The sequence below is a fragment of the Saccopteryx leptura genome, chromosome 9 (genome assembly GCF_036850995.1).
Source record: "Saccopteryx leptura isolate mSacLep1 chromosome 9, mSacLep1_pri_phased_curated, whole genome shotgun sequence".
Taxonomy (NCBI): Eukaryota; Metazoa; Chordata; class Mammalia; order Chiroptera; family Emballonuridae; genus Saccopteryx; species Saccopteryx leptura.
Window position 1 is genome coordinate 91,068,110 of NC_089511.1, and position 16,141 is coordinate 91,084,250.

The following is a 16,141-nucleotide window of genomic DNA, read 5'->3' on the forward strand; positions in this document are numbered from 1 at the left end:
CCCACAGCCCAGCCCAGGATACGGAACCTGAGGAGCAGGAAGCTTAGAGGCAGAAGACACAGCAGGGGAGGCTCAGCTTCTTGGAGAGGTTAGAGCCACTTCCTGGGGAGAGATCCCCAGACAGAGACAGGAAAGGGAAAGATGAAAAGAGACAGTGAGTAAGGAGCAAGGAGAGGAGGAGGGAAGAGAGAAAGGCGAGAAACAGGAGATGAGAAGAGAGCAGGAATGAGAAGAGAAAGGGGTTTTGAGAAGGGGGAGGAAGGGCAACAATGAAAGAGGGAGAGGGAATTAAGTGGAGAGAAGGAGAAGAGGGGGCAGGTTTTTAACTCCAGTGAACTCTCACGAATGACTTCAGGTTTCTGGAGCACATATATACACACGTCCTGGAAGGAGCCCATTTCAGTCCCTGAAAGTAGATCGACATGAATGAACTGGATGACCGCACTCACTTAAGTGCAGGGAACGTTTTCATCTGTTTTCATTGGCAGAGTACTTACTGCCAAGAGTGCAGCTGCCGAATATACTGTGACATAAAAATAAAAGGAACAGGCATGCAATCTTATGTTTCAGAGCCTAGTGATGTCCACAGTGCATTCCTTCCTTAGCCTGCAGTCATCTGATGTATTTTTCTGTTTTCTGTGCCAAAATATCTATTTATATTAGTAGTCATTTGTCCTCTTGAATTAATTTGCTTAAAAAGAGAAAGTGCACATTTCAGATAATATAACATTCTGTGCTTAGATCGTTACAATATGCAAACTCCAAGGACAAAGATAGATTCCTTAAAGACTACCCACATAAGTTCCTCACATTAACAAATCCCTTATTCATACAGGATACTAACAATACTTTTCACAACTGAGTTTCCATCTCTTGAAACAAGCTTATCAAAACATCACTAACACCTTTAATACTGTATTATAGGTATGTAATAAACATAGATTCTTACTTCACACTTGGGACTATCAGCTTTACTTTACGACCCCCTTGCTCTTGTGCCAGCCCAAACTCAAAGCAATCTAAGACACAATTTCAGCACATAATAGCAAGTCTTATTAAAATTGTGAAAGGTGTCTTCTTGAATAGAGCATTTGGATAAAAATGATAACCCTCAAATGTGGCACTTGGTAGCTAAGATGTGCCAGGACATGACCCACATCTCCTAACGGTCTCCAGGAGGGAGGGCAGCCGCTGCGCCTTTGCCCACTTTCGGGTGAATTTTTCAGTGAACTGTTACAAGCTGTCATGGATTAGTTCCTTTGGGCAACAGCTCACAGCCACCAGTCTCCCTTGCTCCGAGGCCTGGCAACAGACATCAGGACCTCCCAATGTGTGCCTCCTCCCCGGGGCGCCTGGCATCCCAAAGCCAAAGCAATCAGGTCTGCTACACCTGAGCTGGAGGTGAAGCATCCAATCAGTGCCATCTTTTAACCAAGAAGGAGGTTTAGCCCAAGGGGACAGACTGGACAGCATGGGGCCAGGCTTTTGCTCTTTTCTCTCCTTGTTTCCACAGCTACACAATACAAATCAGCCCAGAAGCCACAGAAAGATCTGTCTTTACGCCTGTGACCTGGCTCACATGCCTGTGGCCCTGAGCTTAGAAGATGTGTTCTAACCCAGCAGAACCACCCTGAAGGCTCCGGCCTGGATCACCATAGGGAGAACCACTGGCCTATTCCCCACGCTTCTCCCATGACCACGGACATGCTTACCTCTCATTTCTGTCTCTGAGGAGCCATTGGACCAGGCCGTCCACTTGTTCTTGTGCTTGCTGATTTCCTGGACTTTGCAGATGTAATGCCCCTGATCCGCTGACCGGAGGCTCAAAACGAAAAGTGCGTAGAGCACCCCGCGCCTCTCCTCCAGGAGGCGCAGCCTCTGCCGATAGGCACTGTGGCTGAAATTCCCGTAGTACTGCACCAGCCTGAGCTTAGTCATCTTCACCATCAAGGCCTCCTGGGAGTTGGGACGCGCAAAGAACCAGCGCACAGCCAGCAAGCTGTCTCTCCGCCTCTTCTGGGAAACATGGCAGAGAAGGGTGGCATTTTCCCCTTCCACATAGTCGACAATGGGCCCTGGGGAAATGGTGACATTGAGGGCCCCACAGACCTCTGCAGAGAAAAAAAGGAAGGAAGATAAGGAGGATTTGCCCAGGAGTTGAGGTGATCTGTATGGACAGAGAGTTAGGCTACCTTGACCCCTCTACGTCCACTCTCTGCCCTCAGGATGGCCAGGATGCAGGCTCCTTTGTGAAGAGCCTGTGGGGGCCCTTGTGCCCTCTCTGAGATGGTCCTGACATGGAGATTGCCACTGGCCACTTGGCCTGGAAGTTTGTTTTGTTTTGTTTACAGTGACAGAGAGAGAGTCAGAGAGAGGGATAGACAGAGACAGACAGGAACGGAGAGAGATGAGAAGCATCAATCATTAGTTTTTCGTTGTGACACCTTAGTTGTTCATTGATTGCTTTCTCATATGTGCCTTGACCGTGGGGCTACAGCTGACTAAGTAACCCCTTGCTCGAGCCAGTGACCTTGGGTCCAAGCTGGTGAGCTTTGCTCAAACCAGATGAGCCTGCGCTCAAGCTGGCGGCCTCAGGGTCTCGAACCTGGGTCCTCCGCATCCCAGTCCGATGCTCTATCCCCTGCACCACCACCTGGTCAGGCTAATTTTTTAATAAGTTACTAATATTTAAGATTTAGGATATTTCACATAAAAATTTGGATTTTTAGAAGCTCTTAAATATTCCCAGCCTTCATCCGTTCCCTAAGGCCTGCTTGCCCCAGTATGGCCAACTGCGTGCGTGGGCAGTATGGGGTCCAGGAGCTGCCTTTCTAAGTACCTTTCATTGTTTCAGCTGTTTCAACTGTCACCAACACAATCACCAGCACCAGTCTGGCAGGTATTAAACTGGTACCAGGAGCTACAACCACAGGGGTGTTCCATTTCTTGTTCTAAGTCTCTTTGGACTGGGAGCTAAGTGCAGGAACAGAGAACAAATGAGCCTGGGAACAAGGAGGGTTGAGAGAACTTCCCAATCACCCCAAAGATGCTCCGGGATTCCAGGCCCAGTCCACGACTTCTTGTCCTCTGGCTTCTCAGTTAGACCCACCCCCAAGAGCTACCCTGCAGTCTGTGCAGGGAGAACAGGCTGCCTGGAGCTCAGAGGGGGCATCTTCTCCTGGCAGGCGGACCCGGAAAAGACACTCTGCACAGGAGGGACCCAAAACCTCCTCCTTCCGAACAAGGCTGTCTTCTCACCACCCCTGAGCAGCCCAGGGCATAACTCCAGGAAGCAGGTGTCCCAGGTCATCCTAAACCACAAAAGTGCCCCAAATGTCATCTGGTCACCTGAAGGGGCTTAGGCCCTGAGGTCAGAGTCATCCGAGGCTCTGAGCTCTGGCCAGTGCTGCAGATAGGCAAGGAGGAAGGATGACAGAAACAGCCGAGCTCTGGACCTGACTCTGTGAAGAGGAGATGAGTCTATAAGGTGAGACCACTGTGTTTATGGGGGTGGGGCGCCACATAAAATATAGTCTTCGTTGTAAAAATCAGCCAATAAGAGCATCGTCTGGTGTGGTTTCACTGTTGGTTTAATACACCAAACATCTGAGAGATTACTTCAAGGTCAATGCACTGTCCTTCTTTCTCATCTCTTAGAAGCCAGGCCCCCGGGATACTCCAGGACCCTCAATCACATCATGAAGTGCCTTTTGCCATATAAGGCATATAAGGTAACATTCACCAGCTCAGGGTTTAGGACACAGACATCTTTGAGGGTCACTATTCAGCCTACCACACTATGATAATCTTTGGTTACCTTGGAAAATATAGATGGAAGTAAATTCAGAACTGGACTGTTAAGTAGCACGTGGACAAGAACGAGGTCTACTGTGTCTGCAGTGACAAGGACAAGCTGGCCTAGGGGGCTATCCAGGAATACAGACCAACAGGTGACTCAGGACACAGCTGGCCTAGGGGGCTACCAGGAATACAGACCAACAGGTGACTCAGGACACAGCTGGCCTAGGGGGCTACCCAGGAACACAGACCAACAGGTGACTCAGGACACAGCTGGCCTAGGGGGCTACCCAGGAATACAGACCAACAGGTGACTCAGGACACAGCTGGCCTAGGGGGCTACCCAGGAACACAGACCAACAGGTGACTCAGGACAAGCTGGCCTAGGGGGCTACCCAGGAATACAGACCAACAGGTGACTCAGGACACAGCTGGCCTAGGGGGCTACCCAGGAACACAGACCAACAGGTGACTCAGGACAAGCTGGCCTAGGGGGCTACCCAGGAATACAGACCAACAGGTGACTCAGGACACAGCTGGCCTAGGGGGCTACCCAGGAACACAGACCAACAGGTGACTCAGGACGGCAGCTGAGGTAAAATCTCAAACAATCTCACTGTTCACACAGGTCACTGACACAGGACAGAAGAAAGAAATGCCCCCGTGGTCTCCCCTGTCTCTTACCCACTGGGCCAGCACCTTGCCAGTACGCTGTATTACATTAGTCTGAGAGCACTTCCACTGACTGCTGAGGCCCTGTCTAAAGACCCCCAGGGTGGGAGTTCCCTAGTGAGCAGCCATGCAACCAGAACACCAGGCTGATTCGGCTCCAACAGCTGCCCAGGGACTCTCCAGGCAGAGAGCAGCGGCGATGCCACAAGACTCCCCAGGCTGAGGTCCAGCTCCATCCACTCCGAGGGCTGGCTCCGCACTGGAGGCCAGGAGAGCTGGGGAAGGCAGGAGACTGAAACAACATGGTTGGGATGAGAGCAAGGCTGGGCTCCCAAGCCCAGTCTCCTCCTAGTAACACTGCACGAAGGAGGGATTATTTATAGTGACTGAACCAGGAGAACGTGCCAAGGGCCCCAGTCCCCACAGGAGGCCAGATTCCACCCTGAAGGCATGTGCATAACCTTTCCCCTTCCGAAGCTCCCACCAAAGGGAACAGGCTGAGCCATTTTTCCAAGACAAATCCCCTTTCCCCTCCTCTCATCCCCATTATTTTCCCTCTGAAGTGCAGTGATCCCTGTGATGGGTTGAAGTGTGTCCCTTTCAAATTCATACAGTGAATCCGAACTCCTAGGACCTCTGAATGTGACTGAATTTGGAGGTAGGGCCTTTAAAGAGATCATTAAGTTAAAATGAAGCCATTAGGGTGAACCCTAATCTAACATGGCTGGTGTCCTCATAAGAAACGGACATTAGGGTGCAGAGGCACGTAGAGGGCGGGCCCTGTGAAAACAGCATGTAGTCATCTACAAGCCAAGGAAAGGAGCCTCAGAAGGAGCCTACTCTGCCAGCACCTTGTTCTCAGACCTCTGGCCTCCAGCACGGTGAGAAATACATTTCTGTTGTATAAGCCACCAGTCTACGGTACTTTGTTATGGAAGCCCTAATAAACTAATACAACCTTGTTCACTGGAAGGCTCGTTTCTGCCCGACACTGGTGGCCACCAGACCAGACAGTTACACCCACTTTCAATAAGAGGTCAAGGGTGGTATGACTGACACTGTGAGGCTCAAGGGCTCCTTGGAGTCTTAAAGCTTTGCTAGGGGACATAGGCTCTCAGGTAGTAGGGGACCCCATGACTGTGATGATCTTTCTCAGAAGCCGGGTACTCCAGGGTAACACCCTTCTCTAGGCACACAGTTCATGTGCACGTGTCTGTGAGACAGGCACTGCAGAAGAGAGGGAAAGAGGCACGTAGAGCAGCCAGGGCCTGGCCAGTTCGCTGAGCTGGATGTTTGGTTACCTACTAGGAGAGCCGCTCACAGCTTCTCCCCCAGCGCTGTCATCAGGCCTTGTGTGGCTCAAAGAGAATTCAACAGAGGAGTCAGGACTATGGAGAGCAATGGCAGCACCAAAGTACGGAGTCAGGCGGCGTCCATGGGGGTCTAGGCCTTCCCCTCTGCTTTGCATGGGGTAAGCCAAACAAACCTGGGCCAAGCCAGTCACTGGACAGAGGAGGATGAGCATCACTCACTAGACCCTCCTACACCAGGTAAGATTAGGGAGCCATCCCCACCAAGGCAGAGTCTCCCCTCTGCTGACTTAGAAGAAGAAATTGTCAAGAAGTCCAACCCAGAGAAAAACTAAATTTCTTGCTTCGTGATCCTGCATTGCAGGAAACTGAGGTAGCAGGAAGACCCTCCCAGCGCCCCCCCCCCGGGATCTCTGCATTCAGAGCTCTCACTTCCCCCAGCCTATGCTCCAGCTTATGTTTTGTTCAGTTATTCACTCAACACATACATGCTGAGCCACAGCCATGTGCCAGGTACCATGTGAAGAAGACGGCATTCCTAACTTCGTGGAGCCTTCAGTCCAGTAGAGGTCGTCAGGAAAAGACACTGGAGGATGTGATGACAAACAATGTCACATATCGCAAGGAAAATATGAAGGGCTTCCCCAAATCAGAGCAAGGCCCTATCTAATCTGCAGGTCAGGGAAGAGACCCTGGGAAGCTGACTACGAGCTGAAGGACGAGTTGCCCTGATTTTATACTCACCATACAAGAAATTATCTTCCCATTTTTCAGATGAAGAAACTGAGGCTCTGGAGGTCTTACTCCTAATAGAACCACAAAATTCTGGACAGCAAAATGAATCACCTCCCTGGGAGAGGGCCCCATCTGTGCAAAGACCCTGTGACAGAAGGCATCTGGTACAAGCTGGAAATAGAGAGATCGGCACCCTCTGGTAAAGCCCACTGCCTGTGGCTCATACAGCCATCTGTGTCTGCACATGGATTTCAGAAGGGGATGTCCCACCACTAGCTACAAGCTTCCACAGCCATTTTTTAAAGGAAGAATATGACAACATAGGCAAGGATGAGACTGACCCAAACAGAGGGACCAGATACTGCTGTAGGGGAACCCTGTTCTTTCAATAAGCACAGGCTCTGTCACTTGGGAGCCCTGGGTGCTCCATGTGGGCCAGGCATTGGGCTGCTCAAAGCCCCTGGCCTTCCCAGTGGCTTGGTGGTGGTAAGTGGAGAGCTAGTGATTTGCATTCAACAAAGCTGGGTTGGAAACCTGGTCCTATTTGGAGTAAGGCCCTCAGAGCCTCAGTTTCTCCATCTGAAAAATGGGAAGATAATTCCTTGTGTGGTGAATATAAGTATAATGGAAAAATAACTTTACCAATAATAATTTGCATGCCCTGAGCAGATGGGGACAATAAACAGTGGCATACAGGCTGACCAGTGAGTCAGGTGCAATTCCTGTCGTGTGACCTGCATCACATGGTGTGTATGCTTAAGGGAACTCCATCTGGACCAGTCTCTTCTGTTATTCTCTGGAAGCTTTAATAATTTTTTAGTAAGGTAACTCTGCATTTTCACTTTGCACTAGATCCCACAAATTACCGTATTTTTCACTCCATAAGATTCACCTGACCATAAGACACACCTAGGGTTTTAAGGAGGAAAATAAGAAAAAAAATATTCTGAACCAAATGGTGTGTTAAAAATTTAATACTGTATTTTTTGCTCCATAAGACGTATGGGCATTTTCCCCTCCATTTTTGTGGGGAAAAAAAGTGTGTCTTAGGAGCGAAAAATACGATATACAGTGTGTCCGTAAAGTCATGGTGCACTTTTGACTGGTCACAGGAAAGTAACAAAAGACGAGAAATGTGAAATCTGAACCAAATAAAAGGAAAACCCTCCCAGTTTCTGTAGGATAATGTGGCAGCATGTGCGCGTGCGCAGATGATGACGTAACACCGTGTATACAATGGAGCAGCCCATGGCCATGCCAGTCGAGATGCAGACGGTACAAAGGAAAGTTCAGTGTGTTCTGTGGCTCGCTAAATTCGAATCCGTGACCAAAGTGCAATGTGAATATCGGCACATTTATAATGAAGCGCCACCACATAGGAATAACATTACTCGGTGGGATAAGCAGTTGAAGGAAACCGGCAGTTTGGTGGAGAAACCCCGTTCTGGTAGGCCATCAGTCAGTGACGAGTCTGTAGAGGCTCTACGGGATAGCTACCTAAGGAGCCCTAAAAAATCTGTGTGTGAGCCCACATCGAACTGCACTGAATAGGTATGAAACTGGGAGAGTTTTTCTTTTATTTGGTGCAGATTTCACATTTCTATCGTCTTTTGTTGCTTTCCTGTAACCGGTCAAAAGTGCACATGACTTTACGGACACACTGTATATCTGGTTGTGCTGTGAGCAAACATTAAATTCCTGTGAATAAGATTGACGGGGGTCTAACCCTCTTGCTTCTGTTTGGATCACGTTTTCTAACAGCTCAGAGAGTAGCCTAAAAGGACATCAGTGTAATCAGAGAGTACACACGCCCTCCTCACCCTCTGTCTCTCAGTCATCATGAAGAGGGTGATGGCCACGTCCAGGTGCAGGGGAGGGTAGGACTTGTAGCAGAAACAAGTCACTGGTCTTGACTGGGATGCAGAGGGGGACATAGCCTGAGTCCCTCTGTTCTCCCCTGGCCAGTAATGTGCTAAGTCACCTGCTGGAACTCACACAGCATGTGGCAGAGCTAGAATTCAAACCCAGGCCATCTGACACCAGAGCCAACTCTTCCCACCGCTCTGTACTGGCGCCTGGCTTCTCCTAAACATTCCACCCTTGGTTTGTTTTCTTGCAAAATGAGGTGGGACCAGATGACTGCTAAGGTTCTGCTATGCCCCAAAATAGAGAGGTAGAAAAGTTCAAGGGTTAAGGGTCCAGACTTCTGTATAAAGTGGTTCTGCCAGGTTCTTCCTGGGAGGAGGGGGTGACAAGGAGTCACCAGCGAAACACTGATTAGAATAGGTAGCACATGATAAGTGATATATAAGCAGGGGCTGTCACGATTATCTGAGTATGGCCTTGGGCACAGCCACAGCCGACTAAAGAATTCTAAATTCCAACACTCAGGTTTCCTGGAGGGCTCCTGGAAATATGACAATGTCCTTGGCCACCAAAAAAACCTCTCTCTGGGGAGTACCCTATCTGACAGCACCTAACATTAGGAAGGTGGTAATGGAGCCTGGGGCACAAAGACCCTGTGCCCTCTTGCATCCCACTGGCTGCTAGCTACTCCTCACAGGCCACCAGAGCTGGCCTGGCCCAACCATCCCAGTCAAACCTGCAGCCTTTGGCAGCCAAGATAGTGACAGCCCTAAAGGAAAATTTCCCAGTGTGGATTTCAGGTTAACTGGAAGCCTCCTAGCCTCCTTGCTCTGGGGGAGGGGTGGAGGAGAGACCATGGGTGAGTTTCTTCCCACCATGATGTCCAAGTCACTGCTCTTATTCTGGATTACTAGCTCAAAGGCCAGCTCCACCACTTGGTGGCTGGATCACCCTTGTAAAATTACTTAACTCTAAGCATTAGCCTTCTTGGTCACAAAACAAGGGCAACACATCTCAGCCAGTATGAGCACAAAGTCTAGAGCCAGGCTTCCTCAGTTCAAATCCCAGCTCCACCACTTACAAGCCATTCATGGGCTTGTGCGTAGATTTCCACACCTGCAAACTGGAGACAACAATAGCACCTCACTTAGAGGTTACTGGCTAGTTTGACTGAGTTCATTAGAACTCAGACATATAATAAGTATTTGCTCTTGTCATTATTACTTTGAAGTGTTTCTGTGATTAAAGGAGACAACTGCAGCAAGACATTGGAACCCAACACAGGCTCCCAGGAGATCGGTCAGCTGTGGACACACTCATTTTTACAAACGTCCTTGCCAGGATGGCCCCGTCAGCCCTGAATCAGGCAGGCAAGGCCCTGAAAATACAGACAAAATTCTTCAGCAACTTAGAAGTGAGGGCAGAAACCCCAGAATGAGAGCCAGCCGCGGGGTGGAGGCTGCCTCCAGGCAGGGTGCTTTGTAAAGGGCCCGCTTACCCCAGCTGTGGACACGCGATCTTGCCGGGCCTAGTCACCGCAGACCGCCGCGTCCGTGTCCCCAACACCACCCCCACCACCCCCACCGCCTCCCGCCCCCTGCCCCCCGCCCCGGAGGTCCAGGCCCTGGCCGCGTCTGCCCTGGGCCGCTCGGTAGAGAGTTAAAGGGAAGTCGCTGCCCAAGCTGAGTTGTCGGTAGGAACCGAACCGTGGTGGAGAAAGAGGAAAACAACCCAGCACTGCAGGCTTGCGCTCCAGGCTGCAGTCTCTCGCCGGGGTCGGGCCGCTCTGCGCAGCGCGGGGCAGTGCCGGGGGCGCTCTGTGCCACGGGGGCGCAGACACGGCCGCCGCGCTCTGGGAGCGAAACCCATAGGAGGCGGCGCCTCCCGCCAGGCCGGAGCCCACCCGCCCGCCGCGCTTACCAGGGGCCGGACCCCGTGCCAGCAGCACCGCTGCCAGCGCCAGCCACCGCATCGCCGCCGCCACCGCCGCGCTGTGACGCAGCCGCCCGCCCGCTGGGCCTCGTCGCCTGGCCCGCCCCGTGCCCGCCCCCAGCCCCAGTCCCAGGCTCGGCCCCGGCCCGGCCAGCCCCCGGGCGGCCCGCCCCGCCGGCCCGTCTTCAAGGTGCCTGGGGCTGCCCCGCGATCACTCGCTCCTGACCTGTAGGTGTCTCATTTTCACCTTCTCCATTCCACAAACGAAAAAACTGCGGTTCTGATTGCTGCCGACTGGACCTAGGAAATAGGCAGCTGCAAGGGGACTCTTCGACCTTTTGCATCACAAACACAGCTACTGCTAAAAGGAGGGTGTCTTGCAGCCTGCAAGTGGGGTGGGACGGGGTGGGGGGAAGTACCCCATTGCGAGGCTAACCTGCTGCCCAGCAGACCGCTGTCATCACTCCACAGAGACATTTGTGAACCAAGGAGCCACTAAGGGAGCCTCTTCTGCTTGCTGCCCTGAAATGGATGTTGAAGTGTCAGGGATGGGGACCCTTGCACAATTAGAGGGTCCATGTGGACAAGTTCAGAGTATGTGGACACTATTAAAAATAATGACCGCTTAGAGTGACTTCAGCCACAGCCTGTACTAGGTACTTGCCACCATGTCACTTTGAAACCCTGAACCAGCTCCTTTAATCTTTGTATGCTTCAGTTTCCTCCATCTGTACCAGGGGAGATGGACACGCCCCTCACAAGGTGTTTGAGACCAAGTGAGACAGTTCCAGTTAAGACCCATGAATGTCAGCTATCCTCAGGATTATTATAATAGATAAGGAATTGGAGGCAGGGAGATGAAGGGGCTGACCCAAGTCACACAGCCAGGGAGTGGTGAGGAGGCCATCAGCCCAGGTCATCTGAGCCAATGCCTGGTCTCTTCACCATGGTTCCAAACTTGGGGTCTGAGCCTGACTCGTGTGTTAGTCCAGGATCTCCAGAGTAAGAACAATAGATGTTAGGTATGCTTTGTCTGTAAAGAAAGGTCTTTGAGAGGTTCCAGAAATGCTGGGCTTTGTTTGGGACTGGATCCATGGAGGAAGAGGAGGGAAACAGGGCTCCCATCTCCTTCCCTCTAGGCAGTCAGGAGAGTAGAAAAAGCACAGAGTGACGGTATTGCCCACTGGTGCTGAGCCCTAGGACACATACCAGAGGGTCTGTCCACCACAGCAGCCCAGGCCAGCAGGAGCAAGCCTTTGTGATCTCTCCAAATAGCAGGCACTTCCTGGGGTCCTGGGACCCATGGTCCTTATCGGACTCTTCTACTGGGAGACCCTCCCACAGAACAGGACCCTGCATAGACTAGGCTGATCATGAGGGCACCCAGACTGGAGGAAGTGGCCCCAGTTCTCAACCTAGCTGGTGGAAGGATCTAAAGAGTCCATGGGGAGCTGGCTGCAAGGTCTCCAGATCTGAGGCCAAAGACAAGAAGGAAAGGCAAGAGCTGGTGTTAATTAGGATTCTACAACTCAGGAACGCAAACATTCCTATGAGACTTCCAGACCAGAAGCTGGTGACCACCTAATTCTGTAAGGCCCAGGCTCCATGTTACAGATTAGCAAACTCAGGCTCGAAGAGGACCAGAGACTTGTTCAGGGTTCCATGTGGCCATGGGTTGTCTGAACTAGGCAATTGGGTTCGTGACAGAAAAGGAGTACTGGTTATGAAAGTCAGCTGGCGTTCCACACTGGGTAACAGTTGTAGGTCCTCTGAACTTCATTTTTCTGATGAAGGTGACATGTGTAAAATGGCATAGCAACATGATTACACCAGGGCAGGGAGCTAAGGTGGCCACAGGCCCACTGGGTGCCCCTCATGACTGACCTTCCATCTCTATACTCGTGCTTGCTGTGTATTCTCCCAGCTGGTGGAAAGCAGCTTGAGGAGTCAATCCCTGCTCTGGTCAGTGTATCATTGCTTAATAGCTATCTCTTCTTGTAAAATGGAGCAGGCACTCAACCGAGCACCACACCTAAAAGTTTGCTTTATTCTTTGCCAAACAGGTGCTATGCTAGAGATTTGAAGTGGGGAAGTGTTTTCCTTGCCCTTCTGTGGTACGTGATATTGTCCTATTTGCAGCCGGGTTCTCTCTCAGTCCTTTTCAGCTTCCAATATAATCTACCAAGCCAGTGGTAAGATTTTTGCTGCACGACATAGGAACGGAGAAATGTACCCTGTCCCCAGGGGAAACACGCCAGTGATGCAGGTGAGACTCAGTATTTCAGTTGCTGTGGACTACTGCAGCAAAGGCCTTGGTTTTGCCCCACCCACCAGCTGAGGATGATTCAAATATCCTCCACTGACTTTTTTGTGCACCCCCTGCTCTATCAGATCTGACTTGTTCTGAACAAGTATCGTACAATCTAATTATATACATATATTAAAAAAATGACCTCTAAAAATCCCCATCTGGGGTTTCTGGACAAGCATTCAGATGGGTCTGAGGTGGATCAGGTTCCTGTGGGCATGAAACTGAGTGAAGACTCCACTCAGCTTCTCTGGATTCCACCAGCTGGCACTGAAAGAATCTCAGAAATCCAAATCTCCAAACAACCACATTCTGCTGTCACATGGCAGGCTAGGAAGTAGAGGTCTCTGTCTCCTTTTTCGTTATTTGGTTGTTCGCTACAACTTGGGTACAAGGTGGGAGTGTGGCATGGTTTGGTAATGAGCTTGATTCTGTGTATAGGAAAGGTATTTCTAACCTGAAACCACCTGGAAAAAGTCAATGCCTCCTCCTTTGGAGGTATTCAGCAGATTTCTGTTTGCCTCTGCAATCTGGATTTATACGGGTGATTTTTTTTTTTTTTTTTGTATTTTTCTGAAGTGAGAAGTGGGGAGGCAGAGTGACAGACTCCTGCATGTGCTTGAGTGGGATCCACCTGGCAAGCCCACTAGGAGGTGATGCTCTGCCCATCTGGGGAATTGCTCCATTGCAACCAGAGCCATTCTAGCACCTGAAGCAGAGGCCATCCTCAGTGCCCCGGGCAACTTTGTTTCTATGAAGCCTTGGCTGCAGGAGGGGAAGAGAGAGATAGAGAGAAAGGAGAGGGAGAAGGGTGGAGAAGCAGATGGGAGCCTCTCCTGTGTGCCTTGGCTGGGAATTGAACCTAGGACTTGAACACTCTGGGCCAACCGGCCAAGGCTTACAAGTGATTTTTAAGGTTTCCTCCTACATTGCTGCTCATAAGCATTTTACCACTAAAAGAAGTTAGTTGCATGCTTGAATTTTCACTAAAAGGGAGTGAACAAAGACTGACTCTGGATAAAAAAAGTTTCAGCTCTGACTTTTGGGGGAGGATGAGAAAGACAAGATCCCAGTTACAGAGGGCATGTCTGTCCAATCAGGAAAAGCCTTAGCCATTGATGGTGGACCTTTCCTGAAACCTGTTGCATCTTTTAATGAATGACCAGGGCAGGGGAATAGAGTATATTGATTTTTCCTTAAAGGAAAGGACATATGAAACTGAAAGCTTGAGCATAGGTCTACATGGAAGGAGCGTCCCCCAACCAGCCTCACTGGTAACTCCAATGAATAGGGGTCATTCCACAAACTTAGTGGTAATTGTGAGCTTGTTATCAGGGATTCTGCAAGCTCTCTGAAGGCAGAATAAAATGGCCTCCAGACTCAAGAAGGCTCCAGGTGGAAGGTATTGAAATGAGGAAGAAATGAAGAGCTGAATTGGCCATGCATACTCCCTCTTCCCAGTGCTGGAAACATTTAGAATGAGCATAGCCCTTGGACTGAATCCTAAAGGGTACTAGGAGAAAGCAGAGTGCGAGCATAGCCCTTGGACTGAATCCTAAAGGGTACTAGGAGAAAGCAGAGTGCGAGCTTGTCCCAAGCAAGGGAACAATGTGTATCAACACCCAGAGGCTAGAGGATACAGGACTCTCAACTCCCATATGTGGGCTGATTCCAAGATGGCAGTGGAGTAGGCATACATACAAACTGCCACCTCCCATGAGCAAACTGGATTACAAATTAATTTAAGAACAATCATTGTGAAAAACCAATTTTGGACTAAAAAAAAAGGACTTAAAAACCAAGGAGCACAGAAGAAACTACACCAAGATTGGTAAGAAGTGTGAGGACACAATGGGCCCCCCCCACTCCCAGGAGTGAGGGGTGGCTGAGGGTCCACAAGGATTCTCACTGTGGGAAGAGAGACCCAGAGAGGTGAAGGTCCTCAGTCCCAGACTGGAGCCCCAGCCTAGAGATCCAGAAACTAGAAGAGACAACCCAACAGCATTGAGTGGGGAAAAGAGCAGTATTCCTGTCTATGGAAAATAGCTTGCAGAGGAGTTGCAGCTGCCTTAAAGGGCCAGCACAGAAAATCTTGCTCACAGCCACTTACCTGGGGCTCTGGGGATGAGGAGAGCTGAGAGGACTGGTCTTGCATAAGGAGAGTGGGGTTATCAAGGCACAGGGACACAAACGATGACAACAAGAAGAATACCTGTACTTAATCATTCTCCAATACTGAGGTGGCCATAGGCAGGGGGAGGGGCACCCCCTCCCACCAGCACAAGCCTAGCATAAAGCCAATTGACCCACCTCTAGAAAGCTATCCAGCTGCAATCAGCAGGCCATTGTTAGGAATGGAGGAAGTAAAGGGGAGGGGCAGTGACTCAGGTTTCCAGGGAGACCTGAGCTACACCTCCCCTTTCTAAAATGAGAATGCATCCTGCCCCTGGAGAGTTCCTAGGCAGACCACACCTTCTGCTTCTCAGAGGTTACACCCACCATATTCCTGTGGAATTACCATACAGGAAAAAAAAGTCCTGGATAGAGTTTCAACTGGAGCCAAGAGCAATATAAGCCCACTACCCCTGTCCTAATCACAGAAGTTCCCAACTGGGCTCAGCAAACAAACAGCAGAAAAATTAAGACTTTTAGGTGGCTCACCTTGTTAGGAGAATTAAAATCCAAGCAACCAGCAGAGGCTGAGGGATCAAGACCTGGAGGAGGAGCAGACTTCCTTGTACCAACCTCAACTGCCCTAACCCAACAAACTTGCAAACTGCACACAGAAAATATGAGAAAACAGAGAAATGCAATCCAAATGAATCAACAAGAAAAATTCCCAGAAAAAGAATTGAATGAGATGAAAGTAACCAAATTACCAGATGCAGAGTTTAAAATAATGATTGTTAGAATGCTTATGGATCTTAGAGCTACAATAGATGGACATGATGAGCACCTAAATAAACAAATAGCAAGCATCAAAAAGGACATTGAAATCATAAAAAAGAATCAATCAGAAATGACAATTACAATATCTGAAATGAAGACTACACTAGAAGCAATCAACAGCAGGCTGGATGAAGCAAAGAATTGAATCAGCAACTTAGAGGACAAGATAAATGAAAACACAGAAACAGAGCAGCAAAAAGAAAAGAGGCTCAAAAAGTCTAAGGAAACTATTAGAGTACTCTGTGACAATATGAAGAGAAATAACAGCTGCATCATAGGGGTTCCTGAAGGAGAAGAGAAAGATCAAGGAATAGAGAATCTCTGAAGATATCATAGCTGAAAACTTTCCTAAATTAATGAAGGAAAAAATCACCCAAGTTCAAGAAGCACAAAGAGTCCTGGTAAAGAGGAACCCAACAAGGCCTACATCAAGACATATCATAATTAAAATACCAAAGTTAAAAGATAAAGAAAAAATACTAAAAGCTGCCAAAGAAAAGAAGTAAATAACCTATAGAGGAGCCTTCATAAGGATGACATCTGACTTTTCAACAGAGACACTTGAGGCCAG

The 16,141-nt window shown here is 49.6% G+C and overlaps 1 protein-coding gene across 1 annotated transcript in view; it reads right to left on the bottom strand.

The window, feature by feature from the left end:
• Nucleotides 1-10,405, bottom strand: part of VSTM4 (V-set and transmembrane domain containing 4) — a 101,258-nt gene extending 90,853 nt beyond the window's left edge. Inside the window, exons 1-2 of the mRNA XM_066349534.1 lie at nt 10,302-10,405; nt 1,713-2,111 (exon numbers count right to left, since the gene is read on the bottom strand). Coding sequence (XP_066205631.1) covers nt 1,713-2,111; nt 10,302-10,353 — 451 coding nt within the window. The 5' untranslated portion in view covers nt 10,354-10,405. The remainder of the gene's footprint in view (nt 1-1,712; nt 2,112-10,301) is intronic.
• Between the last annotated feature and the right edge of the window lie 5,736 nt (nt 10,406-16,141).